This window comes from Dromiciops gliroides, chromosome 2 (assembly GCF_019393635.1).
Source record: "Dromiciops gliroides isolate mDroGli1 chromosome 2, mDroGli1.pri, whole genome shotgun sequence".
In the NCBI taxonomy this organism is placed as follows: domain Eukaryota; kingdom Metazoa; phylum Chordata; class Mammalia; order Microbiotheria; family Microbiotheriidae; genus Dromiciops; species Dromiciops gliroides.
In genome coordinates this window covers 122,896,661-122,919,130 of record NC_057862.1, presented here as the reverse complement: position 1 = coordinate 122,919,130, position 22,470 = coordinate 122,896,661, and the positions used below count along the sequence as shown (strand labels likewise).

At 44.1% G+C, this 22,470-nt stretch overlaps 2 protein-coding genes across 2 annotated transcripts in view; one reads left to right on the top strand and one right to left on the bottom strand.

Annotated features, from left to right (window-relative positions):
• The window catches only part of ACAN (aggrecan), a 94,625-nt gene extending 86,237 nt beyond the window's left edge, over positions 1-8,388 (top strand). Inside the window, exons 17-21 of the mRNA XM_043980520.1 lie at positions 1,325-1,483; positions 2,293-2,375; positions 3,728-3,872; positions 6,787-6,969; positions 7,759-8,388. Coding sequence (XP_043836455.1) covers positions 1,325-1,483; positions 2,293-2,375; positions 3,728-3,872; positions 6,787-6,969; positions 7,759-7,835 — 647 coding nt within the window. The 3' untranslated portion in view covers positions 7,836-8,388. The remainder of the gene's footprint in view (positions 1-1,324; positions 1,484-2,292; positions 2,376-3,727; positions 3,873-6,786; positions 6,970-7,758) is intronic.
• A 1,623-nt stretch (positions 8,389-10,011) lies between these two features.
• On the bottom strand, positions 10,012-21,921 carry HAPLN3 (hyaluronan and proteoglycan link protein 3). The gene is made up of 5 exons (XM_043980521.1): positions 21,849-21,921; positions 16,711-16,894; positions 13,893-14,261; positions 12,104-12,406; positions 10,012-11,168 (listed from the first exon to the last, which is right to left on the bottom strand). The coding sequence occupies exons 2-5, from the start codon at positions 16,832-16,834 to the stop codon at positions 10,882-10,884; spliced, it is 1,083 nt and encodes a 360-aa protein (XP_043836456.1). The 5' UTR covers positions 16,835-16,894; positions 21,849-21,921; the 3' UTR covers positions 10,012-10,881.
• Positions 21,922-22,470: the final 549 nt, after the last annotated feature.

The following is a 22,470-nucleotide window of genomic DNA, read 5'->3' as shown; positions in this document are numbered from 1 at the left end:
GATCACAAACACCTCTCCTCTTGCCTTCAAATCTGCCCACGGTCTCCATTTCTAAGTTAGACTTTAGTTCTTTGGCTACCACTTTTTTCTGTTCTCTGCTTTCTCAGCATGACAGGCAGACCTTAGCCCATAAAGGTAGGAATCCAACAAAGTAAACTTGCATACACACTAGAAGAAGAAAGTCCACTATTCCTAAACCCAGGATCCTCATGGCTCAACCATTTCAATTGAAAGGGTATGGGGGGAAATAAGAAATTGGTATTGGAAATACAAATAATAATAACAATCAAGTCTCCTTGGCATATAGCTCCTTAGTTAAATGAGGGAACAGCATGATTTATGACTTTCCCTAGATCCCATAATTTTCTATAAGCCTCTATTCCATTGTATTCCATAAGGGTTCAGTGTGTGTCCCTAGGAACAGTCAATGAATCAATCCCCTCACCATATTCCTGATGCTGGGAACAAGGCCAAAGGGCCAACTCTCCTCACTTTGTTGTGTCCCTCATATAACATGCAGTGTGGTAGACCCAAAGGAAGAGCCCATTATGGAACAAGTCTTTCCAGAGCTCAGAATCCTCTCTTTCCATGAAGTTGAGTTATTTCATTTCTGCTTATAAAAGCATTTCATGACTTGGCTAGAATAATAGTGCCAACTCTATGCCAATTGTCCCATACTATTTATCCCTCCACTGTCTTCAAGCCTTTGCCCCTACCAACTTGATGTGTTCACCTAGGACTGTGGCACCTTGTAGGCTCTCTAAACTTCTTCATCCCCTCCATATGACTTCCAGCCTTTCACTCCCTCTCTTCTCCACTTCTCAAACTAAAATCTGTTGTTGAGAAAGAGGTAAGATTGGGAAGAGAATGCCCATCATCTAGAAGAGTGGTGTCAAATTCAAATTGTACATTAGGATGTTTGTGGACCATGTATTGACTTAGTTTTTAAAATGTACTGTTAACTATGTTTTATTGTATTTTTATTTATTTTGTTAAATATTTCCCAATCATAATTTAATCTAGTTCAGACTTCACTCAGGAGTGGACTGCCAGCTATGTGTTTGACACCTCTACTCTAGAACTTGTCTCCAACAAAAGAGATATTTCTAGGCCAATGGCACAGATGCAGGGTCTCTAGAATCTCACAGACAGAGCTCTGAGACTCCTGTGAACAGAGCCCAGTCCTTTCCTGATTGAGACCCTAGAATCCTTTGGCTGAGCCTCTCTCCTCACTTGGGGGCCTAGTACTTGAGGTGCCCTGATCAAGAGTACGATCTCAATTCAACCTTGAGATGTTCCTTCATTTCCTTGATGTTTGTTTCAGACCAGGAGATTTGCGAAGAGGGCTGGACCAAATTCCAGGGACACTGTTACCGGCACTTCCCTGATCGGGAAACCTGGGTAGATGCAGAGAGCCAATGTCGACAGCATCAATCTCACCTAAGCAGCATTGTCACACCTGAAGAGCAGGAGTTTGTCAACAGTGAGTGCAAAGGGGACCACCAGGGTTGGGTAGTTAAGGGTAAACAAGTACAGAGAACAGTATCTTAAGAGCAGAGTCTGACTAGCTAAGTCTAAGAGTCCTGGGTCTACTCTGGGGTGAGGGTAAGTCAAAGCTCCAATATCTAAAGTTTTCTCCCAAAAAAGGGTAGTGGGAGGCAGCTAGGTGGCACAGTGGATAAAACACCGGCCCTGGATTCAAGAGGACCTAAATTCAAATCCAGCCTCAGACACTTGACAGTTACTAGCTGTGTGACCCTGGGCAAGTCACTTAGCCCTCATTGCTCAGGGAAAAAAAAAAAAGGTAGTGTGCCCCTGTCAAGTGGTTCAGTTAGGTCTTCTGAGTCAGACCACCTCACTTCATCTAGAACAACCTATTATCATATTAAGGCATTCCAAAGACAGTATGGGTCACTCATATGTATTTTACCAGCCTATACCTTCATTAGAAAGTTGTTTAGACGCTCAGACTTGGGCTCTTGGATGAGTTCCCCAAGACCTGAAAATGTAAGGTGCTTGGCCTCCCTATTAAACTTTTCCCACAGCTCCATTCTTCTCAGATTATGTTCATTCTTTTTTAAATTGAGCTCCTGGCGCAGCTAGGTGGTGCAGTGGATAGAGCATCAGCCCTGGAGTCAGGAGGACCTGAATCCAAATCCGGCCTCAGACACTTAACACTTACTAGCTATGTGACCCTGGGCAAGTCACTTAACCCCAATTGCCTCACCAAAAAAAAAATTTAATTGAGCTCCTTCAGTGTGTCATACCCACTGTTTCTGCTTCTCCCCTCAGACAATGCCCAGGACTACCAATGGATTGGACTCAATGACAGAACTATCGAAGGTGATTTCCGTTGGTCAGATGGACACCCCTTGGTGAGTTAGTTGTACCATGGTCCTCAAAAAGGAAAGAGAGGGGACAGCTAGGTGGTGCAGTGGATAAAGCACCGGCCCTTGAGTTCAGGAGGACCTGAGTTCAAATCCAGCCTCAGACACTTAACACTTACTAGCTGTGTGACCTTGGGCAAGTCACTTAACCCTCATTGCCCTGCAAAAAAAGGTTTTAAAAAATTAAAAAAAAAAAGGCAAAGAGAGGACAGGGCAGCTAGGTGGTGCAGTGGATAAAGCACCGGCCCTTGTAGTCAGGAGGACCTGAGTTCAAATCCAACCTCAGACACTTGACACTTATTAGCTCTGTGACCCTGGGCAAGTCACTTAACCCCAATTGCCTCACCAAAAAAAAAAGAAAAGAAAAGAAAAGAAAAGAAAAGAAAAAGAAAAAAGGAAAGAGAGGGACTCAGAGTAATAATAAAAAGAATTCACACTGAATATCATCTCCCCTAATCCCCTTGGGGGCAGGGAATGTTTTTTGCTGCTGCTTCAAATCCCAAGCTTGTTCCTGGAACATGCAAAGTGCTTAATAAATGCTTGTTGATTGATTAGTTAAAAAGCTTGGGGAAGAGATTCAGCTTTGTGGAAAAGATCATAGGAAAGGAAAGAAAGCAATATATAACTAAAGATCATTTACACTGTGTTCAAGCATTCTGGAAGATAAAAAGAGCCTGATACAGAGTGCCTGCTTTCAAGAAGCTTCTCATCTAGTCAGAAAAACAAGAAAAGGTAGTTTATGAGACAGTATAAAGGCCAAGTGAATGATAGAAATAAGAAGTATAATGTGGTTTGAAAGAAAGTCAATAGCTGCTGGCTGGGATGATCATAGCAGGCTTCATTAAGGTAGGGAAAGGAGGGTGTTCTCTACTGGAACGAAAACCCCATAGAATCTTATTTGGAGGACTTTCTCATGGGTTCTAATCCATATTTCTAATCTAAAGATTTCAGGCCAAAAAAAATTAAAATAAAAAAATTTCAGGACAAACTGGACAAATTAGATCACTGATTTTCCACCTTAGTTTCCCCCCAAAGAGAAAAAATAGCATGTCTCATCATCAGAGTCTGTGAATTTTTATTGAATGTTTTGAGTTCATGAGTGTGGAAGGCCAAACTTGTATAATCAGGAAAGGGCATTTCCAGGTTACCAGGAAGAATGCTGCCAGGCTGTAAGCTGCCTTTGATCTAATGACAAACTAAGGTTCGCTACATGAGGAATGAGATGGAGAAAATGTGGAGAAGGGAGATAGGGGAAAGCCAGGACTGAATACGGATAGAAGCAAGTGATCCGTCCTCCTCCTTGCCCTCTTCTCACTTTCTGTCCCATATCCTGTCCCCAGCAATTTGAGAACTGGAGGCCCAACCAACCAGACAACTTCTTTGCCACTGGGGAAGACTGCGTAGTGATGATCTGGCATGAGAAGGGCGAATGGAATGATGTCCCTTGCAACTATCACTTGCCGTTCACATGTAAAAAGGGTACAGGTAAGTTAAGGCCATTCCCACAGCAAGCACTGAGAGACTCTTAAAGCTTACAAAGGAAAGAACACTGCTTCTGGAGTCAGGGGACCTGGGCTCAAATCCAGATTCAGACACTTGCTACCTGTGTGACCTTGGGCATATCACAACCGCCCTGGGCCTCAGTTTTCTCTCCTGTAAAATGAGAGCATTGCACTCAGTGGCCTCCAAAATCCCTCTGTGATCCTACAATCCCATCCACTTCCCAGGAGGGATTTTGTCCTAGTTGAATGGATCAAGATGATTCAAAGAATGGAACAATATGCGCCTGCGCTCGATCTCTCTCTCTCTCTCTCTCTCTCTCTCTCTCTCTCTCTCTCTCTCTCTCTCTCTCTCTCTCTCTCTCTCTCACAACCTAGTTGTTCTCTCTGCCTCTGAGCCACTGACCTGGGAAACAAGAAACCAAGAGGACTGGGGTCTAGTTCACACCCTACCCCAAACTTGCTTTAGCATCATGGGCAAATGTTTAACTTTCTGGGGGACACAGATTCTATATGTGTAAACTAGGAGAATCAGCATGGTACAATGGAAAGAGTTCAAGATTCTGAATTCAGAGGACTTAGGATCAAATCTCACATTTGATGCTTACTACCCTGTGTGATTTTGTACAAGTCCCTTAGCCTCAGTTTCTTCATCTGTAAAATAAGGAGATTGAATTAGATGGCCTCTGAATTCCCTTCTGGCTCTATATCTATGATCTTCTGGCTCTGATTTGAAAAGGGAGAATCCCATGAGCATTTATTCATACTCCTCTAAATTCCAGAGGAACCCAGATAAAAATTCTACAATAAGGGGTCCATTTGTTTAGACCCTAAGCTGCCAGGAGCTCACCCAGTATCCTGTTCTGCTCACAGAGCTAAGTCCCTCTCCACTGAACCAAATGCTGAAATAATATCCTTTTTTAAAACTACCTTCTAGGTTAAATGTTACCTCAGAGTCTGAACACAGGAGAACACTATTCAGGGAGGCACTAGACTAAATCGAGAAATATTTTCTGTTTTACCTACTCTGTGCCTTGCACTATTTGGCCAGGGCTCTATGAGGGGGCAGAGGTAGAAAATCTGGACTTTGATTTTGAGGCACTTACAGTCAAAAAACTAGAAAATTATATAAAATAGCACATGATAAACTAGATTGTATGATATATAGTAGAAGATAAGGGTTACAGGAATTCAGAGGAGGAAAAGATTAGCTATGGGACAAGGTCAGGGAGGACTACATGGAGGAGATGGGATTTGAACTGAGCCTGAAAGAAAATAGGATGTTGATGAACAGAGGGAGACTGAAGGAAGAAATATCAGATGAAAGAGACATAGAGAGCAAAGCCATAGAGCCAGCAATGACCAACTTCACAAGAACAGAAGTTCATGGAAAACCAGGCTAGTTGAGCTGGAAGGGATCTAAGAGTTCATATACTCCAGATCTCATTTTATAGATAAGGAAAATAAGGCATAATGAGGTGAAGTGGCTTGCCTCGGGTCCCACAGATAATGTGTGCCTTTGATCTGTGCTCTATCATCCTTCTCTGCATTCATTTAACCTTCTCATCCCAGAAGTGGCTGTATATTGATGCAGTCCAACATTAATCTGGAAGTCCTCATCAACCAGAGCTCTACCCAGAATCTCTTAGCCCATTCAAAAATATATTTGCTTAATTTGTAGCAATATGAGCCATTCCTCAATTGATGATACATGGTCAAAGGATAGGAACAGAAAGTTTTCAGATGAAGTAATCAAAGCTAGCTATAGTCATATGAAAAAAATACTCTGAATAAAAGCTTCTTAAACTGTGGGTCACAACCCATTGAATGTGGGGATCACAAAAAATTTGGCAACAGTAAAAGATTATGTATACCTATTTTATATACCCATATACAGGGCATCATATAAAAATTTCTTTGGTGAAAAGGGGTCATTAGTGGAAAAAGTTTAAGAAACTCTGCTCTAAATCACTATTGATTAAAGAAATGTAAATGAAAACAACTCTAAGTTGCCACCCCACACCTATCACATTGGCTAATATGACAGAAAAGGAAAATGATGAATGTTGGAGGAGATATGGGGAAAATGAGACACTAATGCACTGTTGAAGTTCTATACTGACTCAATCATTCTGTAGAGCAATTTGGAACTATTCCCAAAGGGCTATAAAACCATCAATACTTTTTGACCCAGCAATATCCCTACTAGGTCTGTATCCCCAAAAGATTTTTTAAAAAGAGGAAAAGCGCCTGTATATGCAAAAGTATTTATAGTAGGTCTCAATGTGGTGGCAAAAAACTGGAAATTGAGAGGATGGCTATCAGTTGGGGAATGGCTAAACAAGTTGTGGTATATGAATGAAATAGGATATTATTGTGCTGTAAAAGACAATAAGCAGGTGGATTTCAGAAAAACCTGGAAAGACTTACATGAGCTAATGCAAAGTGAAATGAGCAGAACCAGGTGAACATACAGTAACAGCAACATCAATTATCAACTGTGAATGACAGCTATTCTCAGCAATACAATGATCTAAGATAAATCTGAAGAACTCATGACGAAAAATGCTATTCACCTCCAGAGAAAGAACTGATGGAGTCTGAATGCATATCAATGCATACTTTTTCTTTACTTTCATTATTTTTCTTGGTTTTTAAAAATCCATTTTTTCACAACGTGACTAATATACAAATATATTTTTCATGACTGCTCATGTACAACCTGTATCAAATTGCTTGTCTTCTCAATGAGGGAGGAAGGGGAAGGAGGGAGAGAATTGGGAACTCAACAATTTTTTAAAAAATGAATGCTAAAAATTATTTTTACATGCAATTGGGAGGAAAATAAAATATTAAATTAAAACATATATCTGCTTCACCACACCTTCTCAATTTTACAGTGGCTTGTGGAGACCCTCCTGCAGTTGAACATGCTAGGACCTTTGGACAGAAAAAGGACCGGTATGAAATCAACTCATTGGTCCGGTACCAGTGCAAAGAGGGCTTTGTCCAGCGCCATGTGCCTACAATCCGATGCCTACCTAGTGGACATTGGGAAGAGCCACAGATAGCCTGCATAGACCGTAAGTAATGGTTTTTTCTGTTTACCCAATGCTCCTTCTTCTCCCACACTATCCTGGGAGTATCTGATCAATGGATTGAACATAGAGAGTTAAGGGTTTCAACATAAGGAATCCCTCCTCCTACCCCTCCAGAATTTCTAGAATTTTACTCTTGAAAATGCCCCAGATTCTACTTAGAAAAACAATGAGTGGAGGGAGTCTGAAAAATATGATCATGGAATTAGAGCTGGAAGAGATCTTAAAGGTCTCCCAGGCCAACCCCCTCATTTTATAGATAGGCCAAACCCCTCATTTTATAGATGAGTAAACTGAGGCCCAGATAGGTTTGATGACTCATACAAGGTTGCACAGGTAGTAAGTGGCAGAGACAGCACTGGAGCCCAGATCCCATGACTTCAATTCCAATATTCTTTCCACTGCCAGATATGGAATGCTAGAGGAGTTTCTTGGAATCCCAGCTGCTTCTTTGGTCCCAGGACCTGATAGGTCCATAAAGCTAAACAGAATCATAGTGTCTATGAGGGTGTTTATAATGTAAAACATATGAGACACAATAGATGAAGGGGAGATTTTCTGCCCATCTGTTAACAATGACTGAGACCCAATAGGTCTGGTAGGTTTAGGGGAAAAGCAAAGCCCAGAGATCCCAGTGGAAGCTCACATCATCAAATAGAAGCCAGGATCAAGGGGAGTTGAACTAATGGAAGAAGACCATCAATGGGGTTAGGGTGGACCCAGTCCTGTTCTCCCTTCACTGAGTAATTATCATACTCTCTTCCCATCCCACAGCTGCCACCTATAAGCGACGACTACAAAGGCGGAACTCTCAGCCCCAGAGGAGCAAGGTCCACAGCACAGCCCACTAGACAGTAAATCCCCTGCCAGAGAGCCAAAAAGGACAGAATGAGCCGACAGACCTTACAGAACTGACACTATTTCATGGAGTCATTGTCACCTTCTTGTTGCTTTCTGTCATATAAGGAATTACATTAAAAAGGAAAAAAACCCACATCATGTATATACCCACCCCCCAAAAAATCATCCCCCCAAATATTTTGTTTCATTTTCTCTTAGCAAAGCACTAAAGCAAACAAACTAGATTCCAGCCACATTTTTTTTCCCCACAGTCTGAGTTTAGGTACTTTTCTTCAATTTCATGTTGTGCCTATTTCAGGGACCAGGGCAGGGACGGGGGGAGGAGGGAACACAGGGAGGGGGTTAAGTTAAATAAAGAAGATTATTTTTTGTTTCCTGATTTTATCCAAGAACAATGTAATTATTTGTTATTTAATCTCCAAGAAGGGCTAGCAGAGGGAGAGGGAGAGTGGGATCATGTGGATGTTCCAGAGACAGAGGACCTGAAGAATACTGTACTAGTGAACTGTAGTTGAATGTATCAGAAGAGAAGGGGGTAGAAGGGGTGGGGTGTCTGTGATAAGGGCAGGAGTCAGAGAGGAGGAGGGAAGAGGGAGGAAGGTGCATGGGAAGAGCAAAATTGAAGGAGAGATACAGAGGGGAAGCCCAAAGGAGGATGGGTTCTGGGGCTGGTTCCACTCTATGATTAATTAGCTTCTCTGGCTTCCTCCAGTGTCACAGCAGGGCTGGGGGGCACTCCTGATCCACGGTTTGAGCATCACCCCCCGGGACCGTGCAGGCCACCATGGTTCCATGCGCCTATTTATATTTTTGAAAACTGACAATGATGATAATAAAAAAAATTGGAAGAGTCTTTTTTTTTTTCCTTATAATTTAAGAGATGGCGCCGGAGAACTAAGGGTTTATTGAAGGGACTTTTGGGGAAATGGAAAGGCTCTTTGGTTAACTCCCCAAAGGTTATAAATCCTGTTTATTCAAAGGAAACTTGGAACTAGGTGTGTGTACAGCAGACAATATAAACCATATACAGCAAAATCCTATTGTAGTTTATTCATATTGAGATGATTTCTGTAGGACCATAGATTTAGAGCTAGAAGAGATATTAGAGGTCATCTCATCTACCCCTCGATGTTACAGATAAGAAAACTGAGGCTAACATGATAGAGTGTGTATGTGTGCATATGAATATTTCTTTGTGTGTCTCCATGGACACATGTTACACGAGGTCAAGAAATAAGACTAGAGTGAGGGCTTATGAACTGGGCTTTATACAGGGCTCTGGAAACAGAATGTACTCAAGAAAGATAGTGAATGTCCTTGGAAGGGACATAAGGAAAGGACTAGACACTGAGAAGAAAATGGGAGAAATCACAGAGGGATATTGGCAGCAAATGGAGATCAAACTTTGAATCCATCCTTCACATTTGATTTCCAGGGCCCACAGGAGATAAGTTGGGGAGAACAGAGAGGGAGGACTGTCCAGCTGGTCTTAGAAGGCCTGAGTCTGAAGTAGAACACAGGCCACACTTGGTTCTCAGCTTGAACCCTTCCCTCTCTTACATTTTTATAGTATGATTGAAAAAAGGGAATTCCCATGTAGTACCGTCTCCAGGAGCAGAGAGTGCTTCTGTAATGAGACCCTGAAGATGGCTTCAGACCAGAGTGGCAGCTCTGGTTAAAGGGGCAATAAAAACAAATCTGACCCTGGAATCCAGCCTCCAGCAGCAGCCGAGGCTCACTAAGACAACAGGGAATGTCACCTCTCTCTCCTCCCTTCAGATCCATCACTTTGTTTCACAAATTCACTAGGTGCATTTAAGAAAACATTTCCATGGCAACCACCCCCAAGTCAAGGGAGCAGTACTTCTCCCATACTTTCCCCACCTCCTACCAATGAACATGCACACACATGGGCACCCTAACACACCTCTCTCTCTCTCTCTCTCTCTCTCTCTCTCTCTCTCTCTCTCTCTCTCTCTCTCTCTCTCTCTCTCTCTCTCTCTCTCTCTCTCATCATTCCCCAGAACTATACCTCACTATGGAGTAAAAAGTACTGTTATCCCTCTTCCAGCTCAGACAAAAAAAAAATGTAGGTAGAGAGGTAGAGGCAAAGAGAGGGAAAAGGACCAAGAAGGAACTAGAATTGGTTTAAAAGGTCATAGCACCATTTATTGCTCTTGGAAAACATATACCTAGTGACAGTTCCCCAGAAAGGAAGTAGAAAAATGGGAGTGAGACACAAAAATCCTTGGACCAGGCATGGATGTGGAGCTTGGGAAGTTGTCTGGAGCACTGACTTCCCGGATGTACTGATTTGGACTCACCTGGACAAAAAAGGTCCCCAGTGAAATGGGAAGAGAGGAGGAAAGTAAGTATAAGAGGCAGGAGGCCAAGTTAGCAAGAGCTGTCCAAATTCTTGATTTTGGAATCCACTGTCTCATTGTATGGCAACATACAATGGATCAGGATCCCACTGAATCACTTCTTTCCTCCCACATAAGGAATAGCCCCCACTTCCATCAACAGAGAGAAAAGGGAGAACCCAGGGTACTTTTAAAGAACTGTGGACTAGGAGTCTAAAGATCTGGGTTCTAATTCCAGCTCTGCCACCGACTTGCTGTGTGACCTTAGACAAGGCACTTCCCTTCCTCTGGGACTTAGTTTCCTCACCACAAAACGACAGAATTAGACTAGATGATCTCTGAGGTTCCTTCTAACTTTAAGATTCTGTGCTCCTACTGAATGCCCTAGAGGAGAGATGGAGCCCAGAGGTAAGAAAGACATGTGAGAAGACCTGTCTTAGAAGAATTCAGTTTCCTCTTTTGCTTTTCAAAAACACGTAATAAAAAATATTATTGTTTAAAGAAATTGTTGAAAAATGTAAAAAACTCATCTAAATCTCCTCAACCCTCAGGGTAAATGAGACTTGCAATAAATACACCAGCCCAGGGGGAGGGGAGGGAGGGGATCGGGGAAGGAGGGGGAAAAAAAGGAAAGGAAGCAAGGCTGGGGCCAAAGGAGGCCTGCCCCTTAGCCCTAGCTCGATAGGTAACAATAGACTCCATATTTTCGGCTCTCCTTGTCAGGGAAGCCAAAGCTTCGCACACCAGGATCAAGGGATCCACAGTTAGGCCGGGGTCGGGTAACAGGGTAGCGGACGCTGCCATCAGCCAGCCAGCCTGCATCACAGCGGTCCAGGCCATAGAACTTCCAAGCTGCAAAGAGCTGCCCCACCTTGGCAATGCTGGCCCCATCTTCCTGACAAGCCTCTTCTGCCTCAGCCAGCGTCATCTTCTCTGGGTGCTCCAAATAATATACCCGCCCTGTGGGGGAGATGGAGGAGGGGAGCCATGAGCACTAAAGCAACCAACATAACAGGGATCATAGTTCAATTCAATTTGGTAAGTAGTTATTAAACACCGTATGCAGAGCTCACTGACAAGGGACAAATTTTGGACAGAGGAGCAAATGAGATAATTTTGTATTTAGTAAAGCAGTTTGCAAACCTTAAAGAATTTTATCAATGCCCATTATTAATCATCATCATTATTACTGATACTATTATTTATTATTACTCCAATAAGTCTACAAACATTGATTTGCGACAAACATCGACTTACTTTGTGCTAGGCACTTTGTTTATTTGTGGCAGATACAAAGAAAAGCAGAAGACCGGCTTTGTTCTCAAGGGGCTCCCAGTACAATGAGGGAACAAATATTCAAACAACGATGTACAAGCAAGATTCATGTGTGTGTATTTCTTTTTTGGGGGGGCAGGGAAATGAGGGTTAAGTGACTTGTCCAGGGTCACACAGCTAGTAAGTGTCAAGTGTCTGAGGCTGGATTTAAACTCAGGTCCTCCTGAATCCAGGGCCGATGCTTTATCCACTGTGCCACCTAAGTACCCCTGTGTGTATTTCTAAATATGTAGTTCCATAGATATATACATCTATATAGATATATGATGTTTTATATAATATGATAGGATATATTGATATAACATGATATGATATTATGTTAACTATAACAGTTATATCATATCATATATATCATATCATATCATATTCATGATTCTTTGATCTCTGATTTAGTCATTAGAGATCCCTGGAACAGCCTCTGGGCTGTTTTCCTTGCTACAGAAAGGCCAATGTCACACAGCCCCATACCCACCTCTTCCCTGATCCAGGAAGGGCCTCCTCGGAGACCTATGACTAGACAAATGCAGAGTGAAGCCGAGGCTCTCCCGGGGCACTCTCACCTTTCACAGATGACGAGAAGCAGAAGACATCATAACGGTGCAGTCTCTTGTGACGCTCGCCATAGCTGCGGATCCCAGGTGCGAGGCCATGCCCCCCACATGGCTGCCGAGGCAGGGTGATGGGATACTGCACAGTCCCATCCAGCAACCAACCTGCATTGCACCAGTCCAGTCCTTCTTCCCAGGCCCTGAAGAGCTGCTCAAAGGAGGCCACCACAGCATCTTGTTTCTCACAGGCCAGCTGTGCCTCGTGGAAGTTGAGCCGATAGCGACCATGGGGTGGCTGGTAGGGAAACACCACACCTAGCAAGGAGAAGAGAGGGAGAGGACAAGGAGTCATGACCAAAGGAAGAATTGGATGGATAAGTTAGGACTGGCTTCTGAAGAAAGTGCACCTGGGGGAAGCTAGGTGATTCAGTGGATAGAGTTATCAGCCCTGGAGTTAGGAAGATCTGAGTTCAAATCTGACCTCAGACACTTATTATCTGTGTGACCCTGGGTAAGTCACTTAACCTCTGTTTGCCTCAGAAGGAAGGAAGGAAGGAAGGAAGGAAGGAAGGAAGGAAGGAAGGAAGGAAGGAAGGAAGGAAGGAAGGAAGGAAGGAGGGAGGGAAAGACAGACTGAAGTCAGTCTACCTAGGAGGTCCTTGTGAGCTATCTACACAAAGGGTGAAAGAAGGGAGAAAAACTTTATCTTTATACTGTACATTAGCAGAATGTATAGGTAGTGAAGGAGGTAGAAAAGGTAGGTGTCTATGATATGAGTAAATATGAGGGGAAAAGAAACCAGTGGAGAGAGTGAAGAGGGAAAAAGTCCAGAGGAGGATAAGAGAGAAGGAAAGACAGAAGTGCTAAAAAGGATGATGCCTTATGGTACCCTCAGTCCTGTGAGTCTCTATCCTGAGAAAGGCCTCCATGGAGGAATCAGTTCAGGAATCCAGTGCTTGCAGCTTTCATCTCTCAGCTTGGGGGCAGCTAGTTCATCATTTTACTAGATCAAGTGACCTCATTAGGCAACTTTGGTTCTTTTCTAGGAAGCAGCAGGGTGCAATCAGCAGTGGCCTAAGACCCTAGAAACCCTGCCTACTGGCCTGATCTCTGAGGAATGCACATAGCCTTTATTTGGCTTCGCCCACCAAGTGTCAGGTTACATCCTAAAGCAAAAAAAATGAACCAGACAAGCCTAAGGCAGCACATACCAGGAATAAGATGGGTGGGCTGGGGTCAAAGGAGGTCTGGGAGAGGGGATAGAGGAGATAAAGGTTACTTTCTCATTGCAGTCATGAGCCGTCTGGCCCTCAACCACACATCTGACCCCAATCAACTTCATTTTCTCTTGTCCCAACTAATATCCTCCTCTCTCCTATCTCTGAGACGTTTTGAGTCTAATCATTCCCAGCTCCCGAATGACCCCATTTCTTACCCTGGCACTACCTATAATTGAAGGGGGTCAACTAGATGATCTCTAAGGTCTCTTCAAGATCTAAATCCCATGATACTCTGAAAATAGTCCCATCCTAGGAGCAGAGGAGGGTCAATCCATTCCCATCCCTTTTCCCCTGGCTCCCCTACCCCCAATACTATACTTCTCCATCTCTGTCTCTGTCTGTCTCTGTCTTTGTGTGTGTCTCTGTCTTTGTCTCTCTGTCTCTGTCTTTCTCTTTCTCTGTCTCTCTGTTTGTCTCTCTCTTTCTGTCTGTCTCTTTGTCTTTCCATCTCTCTCTCTGTGTCTGTCTGTCTTTCCCTCTGTCTCTCTGTCTCTCTCTTCTTCCCTTGCCCAGTTGCTCACCTCTCAGTTCCAGCTCCACCACACCACTCTCATCTTCCAGCCCATCAATGACCTCACATCGATAGCGCCCATAGTCCTGTAGGCGCAGGTCAGATATCACCAGGGAGACATCCTGCTCTTTCTCTTGTAAAAGGTGAACACGCCCGCGGAACTCCCCAAAGCTTCGGTGCCTCAGCCCAATGGCCACCAGCACATCCTTCTCAGGGGCCCCATTCTCCCCAAGTTTCCACCACTTGATCCGAACAGGACGAGAGGAGATCAGTGCAGGTTCATAGTGGTAGCGGCAGGGCAGGGTCACATTGGCACCTCGGTGAGTGAACAGGGGGTCCTCGGGTGTCTCTACCACCAATTTCACTCCATTGAAGAAGCCTTTTGGGAGAGATGGGAATCCAAGATGAGGAACTGTCTAAGGCCAGCATCAAGAAGCAAGATTTGTATCTTATTTGTACCTCCCTTGGTATTGATCACATTCTGCTACAGTTCATAACCACTGCTCCCAAGCTAAATTAGAGTGACTAAAACTCTAAGGAAGCATCTCAAAAGGTCCTAAGAAAAAGACAACCTGCAACCTTGACCTTGACAGGGAAGAAGAATGAATACAATGTACCTCTTTTCATTTTTCATCTTTGCAAAGGTGGGAGAGTATTGGTACAGAACTTTGTATACATTGTCAGGCTAGATGGATCAGTTCATTTTGTTAAACTGCTCCCCCTCAACCCTGCAACTTTTTCTTATTTTTGTTATAAGGGATGGTTCTCTCTGAGGTGATAGAAGAACAACAAAACAAAAAGTTATCAATAAAAAAATGTTAAAACAAAATCAATAACAAAAAAGAAAAAGATATTCAAGCGAAACTTCTGACTAAATACCATGTAACTAAGAACAGGAAGGATTTTGTTTTTAGTGGAGATGGGTCGGCTTGAAGAAGAAGCCAGCTCCCAGACTAGTACCTTGCCTAGTTACAAGACACATTGAAGGAATGTCCTCCTATCAGCAAAGATACCCCTAAAAGCATTAACCAATCACCAGCTCCAAGGAGTCAGTTGCTGTCACTACCTTCCCTTCTTCCCTGAAGGAGAGTGGGAGAAAGGAACAAGGACAAACTACACCTTCAGCCCAACCTAAAGGCTAAAGAGTTGTCCATGAACTGTGATTACAATGAATTTTTATTGAAAAAACATAGAGGCCCAACAGTAAAATATTCATAGCAACCCTTTTGTGGTAACAAAGAACAGGAAACAGAATAAATAGATCCTCATTGATTAGAGAATGAAGGATCAAATTGTGGCACATGAATGTGATGCACTAGTTCTCAAACTCTTTTGTTCAAAGGGCTGAACATTTAATTTAGCAACACTACAGGAGAGTCAAGAATTCTAGCAATCACCATTTCCCTTAAATAAGAGCAGCTGTTTTTGTTGATTTCTAGTTGAGTTCAAGGTTGATGTGTTTTAAAGTTAGTACATACCCATAACTGGCACGATTTGTTTATCTTATGAATACTGTGCTTTGCAATACTCCATGTAATGGGTGGGTAAGTAAAATGCATCTAAACAAAATAATTTCAAATTTTTCTTTTATCTGCATTGATATAACATCCAAAATTTCATGGCACACCCAATGGAACTAGCAGCACACCCTTTGAGAATTGCTGATGTAATACAATATGATTGCACTGTTAAGAAATGGTGAGAGGGAAGGTTTCAGAGAAATCTGGAGAGCCTTTTTTTTATAAACTGATGCAAAAACAGGAGAGCAATTTGTATAATAAAAATAGCATTGTAAAGACAAACAACCTTGAATTTTTAAGAACTCTGAACTGTGTTTGATGTCTGTTAAGTTCTGAATTAAAACAATTTTTATAAAAAAATATGTTCCTTGAGAGCGGGGATTGTTTTTGCTTTCTTTGTATCCCCAGTGCAGAGCCTATAATATTTGTGTTGTCATTTTCCAGTCATATCCAACTCTTTGTGACCCCATTTAGGGTTTTTTAATAATAAACATTTTTTTTTTTTGGTGAGGCAATTGGGGTTAAGTGACTTGCCCAGGGTCACACAGCTAGTAAGTGCTAAGTGTCTGAGGCCGGATTTGAACCCAGGTACTCCTGACTCCAGGGCCGGTGCTCTATCCACTGCCCCAATAATAAACATTTTTATTTATAGTTTTGGGTTCCAATTTTTATCCCTCTTTCCCTCCCTCCCATCCCCCCTGCCCAAGGTGGCAAACAATCATATATGGGTTGTACATGTATGATTATGTAAAACATTACCATATCTGTCATTTTGTACAAGAAAATTTGATTAAAAGAAAAAAATGAAAGAAAGAGATACTAGAGTGGTTTGCCATTTCCTTCTCCAGCTCATGTTACAGAAGAGGAAACTGAAGCAAGCAGGGTTAAATGACTAGTCCCGGGTCACACAGCTAGTGTCTGAGGCCATATTGGTTTCTTTCTTTCTTTCTTTTTTTTTTTTTTTGGTGAGGCAATTGGGGTTAAGTGACTTACCCCAGGGTCACACAATTAGTAAGTATCAAGTGTTTGAGGTCGGATTTGAACTCAGGTCCTTCTGAATCCAAGGCCAGTGCTCTATCCACTGTGTCACCTAGCCGCCCCTCTGAGGCCATATTTGAACTCAGGAAGATGAGTCTTCCTGACTCTAGGCCCAGCGTGTAATCCACTGCACTACCCAGCTGCCAGCCCAGACAACAGGTAAGCACTTAATAAGAACTTGCAGATTGATTGCTTGGTTAAACAGTCAAAATTGAGGTTCCCTGCCTTGCACAAATAAGGTTCCTTGCCAGCCCTGGAAGGCACACCCACCTTCTCCATTGCCATTTCTGTAGCTTCTGTCACTCATTACATTTCCATAGTAGAAGCCATTGTAGAAAGGCAGTGCAGGACAGCCAGAGGGTAGCAGGAGCATAATCGACAACACCAGCAGCATTTCTCATCCAGACAAACTCAACTGCTCTTGGCTCAAGGTTGAGGGCTCCAAATGAGCCAGCTGAGAAGAAAAGTGCACATGGATTAGAGAATGACTCCATTGGAAGAGGAACACAGGACACATCCTTATGATGTCTAGACAGCTTGGATCAAGCAACAGAGGCCCAACTCAGAGGCCCACCCTGACCATATCCAAGGTGCCCTCCCTGGGCTTCCTTCTCCCTTGCTCAAGACTCTGAAGCCACAAGGAAACCAGAATCCATGCAGGCTCAGCTCATTCTCCTCTCTGCCTATTTCTTAGCCCTGGGTGGTAAGCTAAGCCTTTCATGTCTTGCTTAACCCTGAGTCTGGCCTCCCTGCTGAGAAAGATTGGCAGCCAGCCCTCCCACCCCTTTAGGCTGAGTGTGGTCCAGCTGGCTGCCCCACTGAACTATGCCCTGTCTGTCAGGAAGTCTGCCCACAGCTAGAGGGAACATACTTTGGTTCTCCTCCAGGACGTGGGTCCCTGACTCCATTTACCCCCAAATTCTTCTCTACCCCACAGGGAGACTTGGAGTCATAAGGATCCTCTTTAGCCAACTCAGGGAATTAATTTGTATCTCTTTCCCACTTGGTGAATTCATTGGATTCTCCACAGTCTATCCATCAATGAGTAAGCATTTATTAGGTGCCTACTATGTGCCAAGTCCTATGATAAGCTCTGGGGATACCAAAAAAAAAGGCAAAAGATGCCCTCAGAGTCAAGACTGCAGGGAACGTGAAGTTGAGCACTAGGCCCTGTTTATGTTCTCAGGGGCATCTGCAAGACACAATCAATCAATCAACATGCATTTATTAAATGCCGACTGTGTGCCACATACTGTTCTAGGTACTTTGGGATTCATATGCAGTTGCATAGAACCAGGAAGAAACAGGAAAAGAAGGACTGACTTTGGTTCTGAATCAACAGCAGTTTACATTTATATGGGTCTTTAATAAGTTCTTCGTAATGGCCAATGAGAGCCCAGCCTTGGAAGAAGTCCAGTGGAGCCACGTGGATGTTTGATGAGCCTGCTTCTGGAATGATGCAATGATAGAAGACCTCAGGTATTCTGTAACTGTTCCCTGACTGCTTGATGCATGGCTGGCCACTGAGTTATAACTGAGAGTATCGCGAAGGCTCCAATGGAGAAGCTCATGCTTTTCCTTCCTGCTCCACACAAGGAGTAAGAATGATCCTCCAAACTCTGGAGCACGTGCCCCCCTTGGCAAGCCTGTGTCCTGGATGGGACCCATTTGTCCTTCTTTTTTTTTGGCAGAGGGCTTTGTAAGGGCTAGAAAATTGGAAGAACTGCTTCAGTCCTTGGGGAGAGTGAGCTCAAACTGAGTGGCAGCTTCGAACATTCTTCCCACCACTGAATTCACTTCTGGGTGCTTCCGGGTTGATGCATGAGTTTCTTGAGTTCATCTCAGCTACAACATCAGTCCACAGCTGGGCTAGGTCAAGCATGTCACTCCTCAGGGATGCCACCTTCCCAAGCTGGATCTCCAATGACTCCTCCAACCTTGAACTACTGAAACCTTTGGTAAACACTGTTGGTTCCAGCTCAGCTGCTGGCTAACCAAAAGGCCCCTCTTTGCCATTACTCAGCAGACAGGAAACAGCTGAGAGCCAGGACCTCCATTCAGCATCATCACACACTTCCAGAAACAAATTCACCAATTATCCACATGGGCTCCACAAGAACCATCCTTCAACTGGACCCACATTGGCTGGTCCCCCCCTCAAATTTGCAAAACATTTTCCTCACAACATACCTGGGAGGATGATGACTCAACTGTAGCTCAGAAGGTTGTGACTAACTAAAGGTTTCCAAACTTCATACGTGTTAAGAATTCACACCCAGGTTTTTTTTACGTCTAGTCATCCTTTACTCCTAGCCTTTCCATCCAGGTTCAGCATTCTTTCTCTTCTGCTCTGATGTCTTTCCTACCCTAGTTTCTCACAGCTTTTCCCTTCTCCCATTTCTTTGGTTCCAAGCTGGGGGAAAGAATGGGTTTGAATATTCTAAATTGAAACAAGTGTACAAAAGTCCTTAATTTAGTCACAGCATAAGCTGGAGAGGCAGACCGGCAGAGTAGAAATAATTCTAAGGCAGGAGGTAAAAGACCTGGGCCTTCATCCCAGTCCTGCCATTAAGGTAAGTCCTTGGGCAAGTAATCACACCTCTCTGGGCCTCACTTGCCTCCTCTGTAAAATCAAAGTATTGGACTAGATGGTCTGTAAAGTTTCTTCCAGATTTTACACTCTTGAAATTCTGAAGCTGAGATGGAAATATCTTTCTGCCTACACGAGGTCACTGGAGAACACTCCTTTCTTAACCTTGCTCTCACGGACTTCATTCCACACTCCCCTTATCCTCTTACCCAGCCCATGTTCTGTATCCAGTTGAACAAAAAAATCCAAGGAGAAGGCACACAATGCTCTGCTCTTCCCTCCCACGATCTGACTTTCCTTGGGCTTAGAGATACAAACAAGGAGGGCTCAGGATCCAGCCTGATTATAAATCATTCAAAGAAATAAACTGGAGCTCCAGATTGATCCCCAAAACCGTTCTCATCTTCCTGGCATCCTTTGGACTGAGGATAAAACCACTTCCTAGAATATTAGAGTTGGAAAGTACCTTAGAGATTACCAAACCCCCTCATTTTATAGCTAGCATTTATAGAGTACTTTGAGGTTGACAATGTGCTTTATAAATATTATCTCATTTGATCCTCACAAAAAACTTGGAGGAAGGTGCTATCAACATTCCCATTTTACAGAGGAGAAAACTGAGGCTGAGAGAGATTAAGGCACTTTTCCAAGGTCATGCAGCTAGTAAGAGTGAGGCAGGATTCCAATTCAGGTCTTCCTGACTGAAGCCCAATCCACTAAGCCACCTAGCTGCTTCTTGTCCAAAGTCACACAGCCAGTTAGTGGCAAAGTTAGGAGGAGAACCTGCATCTACTGACTCCTTGTGCTACTTTCATTATACTTTGATGCAACAGAGCATACTGTGGGGCAAGGGAACCCCTATCCAGAACTCAACTGATGTGAATGGGCCATAAGAGCCATACCCACCACATTAAGGGGAAAGGCAAGATTCTACTGAGTTAGATTCAGTCTTATACACTCCCTCCCATCACATATCTCTTCGTTTCTCAAATTTAAAACTTTCCCTTCATTTCTGGCCTTTCCTCTACCAACTTAAGCCTCCCTGGTGAAGAGGCAGTATGGAAGAGGGAGGAGGAAATGGAAGAGGAGGAGGAGGAAGAAGAAGAGGAGGAGGAGGAGGAAGAGAAGAAGAAGAGGAGAAGGACGAGAAGGATGAGAAACAACGTTTATATAGCCCTTGAAGGTTTGCTAAATGCTTTATAAGTGTATTAGTAGAAAAAACCCTGGATTTGGAAATCTAGGTTTAATTCTAAGTTCTGATACTTTCTACCCACGTGATCATGAGCAAGTTACTTTAACTCCTTTTTCTTTTTTTCTTTCTTTTTTGCAGGGCAATGAGGGTTAAGTGACTTGCCCAAGGTCACACAGCTAATAAGTGTCAGGTGTCTGAGGCCAGATTTGAACTCAGGTCCTCCTGAATCCAGGGCCAGTGCTTTATCCACTGCGCCTATCTAGCTGCCCCCTTTAACCTTTTTCCTCCATTTCCTTTTCTATAAAATGAGGGGGATGAGATGACCATCCATCTCTGAATCTATATTCCTATGATCTATGGCTCCAAACCAAGTATCTTTCCACATCCAGGTGATTGCAAATCCCCAAAGTACCAGCAGAGGGTGCCATGTACCTACCAAGCTTCTCAACAGCCTCCAGCCCCCCGGGCACTGGGATAGGAATTTGACATCTGTGCCCCCTGTTTGGACAAGGTTTATAAGTTCCTTTGAAACTGCCACTATCAGTCAAGGGAAAGTGGAAGCAGGAGGTGAGCTGAGAGGGGAATCCCGGTCCCTCCTGACATTCCCTGTGCACTCACCCTGAGCCCGACAAAGGAACCTAATTAAGTTTCCCCCTAAAACACCAGGAAAGCCTCTTCCTCCAAGGGCTAGATGCCCTGATCCCCAAGGAAAGGATCCTCCAGGCTACAGAGTTTCATTAGACAAACCTCTGCTTATCGAATAGACCTGTCAGACCCTAGAAACATTCCAGGGACCTCCCACCAAGTTCCACTTTGTGACAGAGACGGGGATTTCTTGGCCCTGTTCTCTAACGCCCCGCAGAACAATCTGCCTGCCCCTCCCACTGCTGGAGGGCATTCGAGGAGAGGGGCCAGGGAAGCGTGGAGCTGTGTTCTCTGCTTTGCTGTGGCTCTAGATCTCCCTCTCTTCTTTCCTCAAATGAGGCAGGCTGAAAAAATTGGGTCTCCTGGACTGGTAGAAGAGCTGGGGTGGAGACCACAGCCCAGTCCAGCCAACAGGGTCATTTCTAGCCCGTCTTCCCGCTCTTAGCTATTGTCAGGTTCCCCCAAGTGACTGAAAGTAGCCCCATATGGTAACTGGCCACAGTCCCACCAACTTACCTCTTCACCTCACTCCAGCAGGCAAATGTCTGTGGAATTGGCACGTGGCAGGCAGTTTCTCACACTGAAGAATATTACAGCCGACTGCAAACCCTTTTTACTCTGCCCTGGGCACTAAGTTGGACATCTACCCTAAATCTTAAGCAGCTTGTCCCTCAAGATCCCCTGTCTCAAGCTTTCATCTTTGGCCAGGTCTCACACTGTGCCTCCAACCCCAAGAGGCCACTGCCCCAGAGCCCAGTTCCCTGTCCCAAAGCCCAGGAGGGCTCTTCCCCACCACTCAGTGTCTTGGTCGCAGTCCCTATTCTTGTCCCGCATCTTGTCTCAGATCCCAGCCCAGCCTCTCCTGAACCAGGGGCAGGAGTAAGGGAGCCTCAAGTAGAAAAAAGGGATTGCAAGAAAATACAGGTTTGCAAAGGTACCTGCCTGGATTCCCTGGGACAGGACTTCAGCCGCTTGACTTACCCGTCCAACTCCTGGGAGATTTCCCACAGTCCCGGCTCAGTGAATGAGGCTACTGGGCTCCGGGATATGTTTGGGGCTCTTGAATGGCCAGAAAGGAAACAGCACAGAGCAAACCCCACCACTCCTGGGCCAGCCTCTTAAAGGAACACACGCCCCTTTCCTAGGCTTTGGCTGGGCTGGAGGATAGGGTAGCCACCAAAGTGCTGAGCTCTTTCCTAAGAAAGAGGGGCCAGCACCAGAGCCTTTGGGAAGGAGGGCATTTGCACTCTGCACCCAGAGTTAGCATACTCAGAAACCAAATGGAGGAAGCAGGCTTTGCCAGAGCAGAAGACTCAATTCATACCTCTTAAAATAAAAAAGGGTGCAAGAGTTCCACCACTGCTTGGTTGTAGCAATGCCCTATTCTAAAAGATGGGGTGAGAGTCACTGGGAAAGGAGCAACCAGGCTATCAGTGGCATTGGCAGAGGTGATCCAGTAGGAACCTGGCCCTGAATCTTTCCTTAATTTCAGGAATTGGGGATAGGGGTAGGGAGGTGGGGAGAGGACTCGGGACTATTTATTTATTTTCATTCCTCTCTGGGAATAACAAGAATCATAGATAGGTACCTTAGAAGTTATCTG

Excerpts from the sequence above, each read along its gene's own strand:
- HAPLN3 (XM_043980521.1), bottom strand. The coding sequence starts at position 16,834 with ATGCTGCTGGTGTTGTCGATTATGCTCCTGCTACCCTCTGGCTGTCCT. Across the intron at positions 12,407-13,892 it reads GGTGGAGCTGGAACTGAGAG|GTGTGGTGTTTCCCTACCAG; the intron begins GTGAGCAACTGG and ends TCTCCTTGCTAG. Across the intron at positions 11,169-12,103 it reads CTTCTCGTCATCTGTGAAAG|GGCGGGTATATTATTTGGAG; the intron begins GTGAGAGTGCCC and ends TCTCCCCCACAG.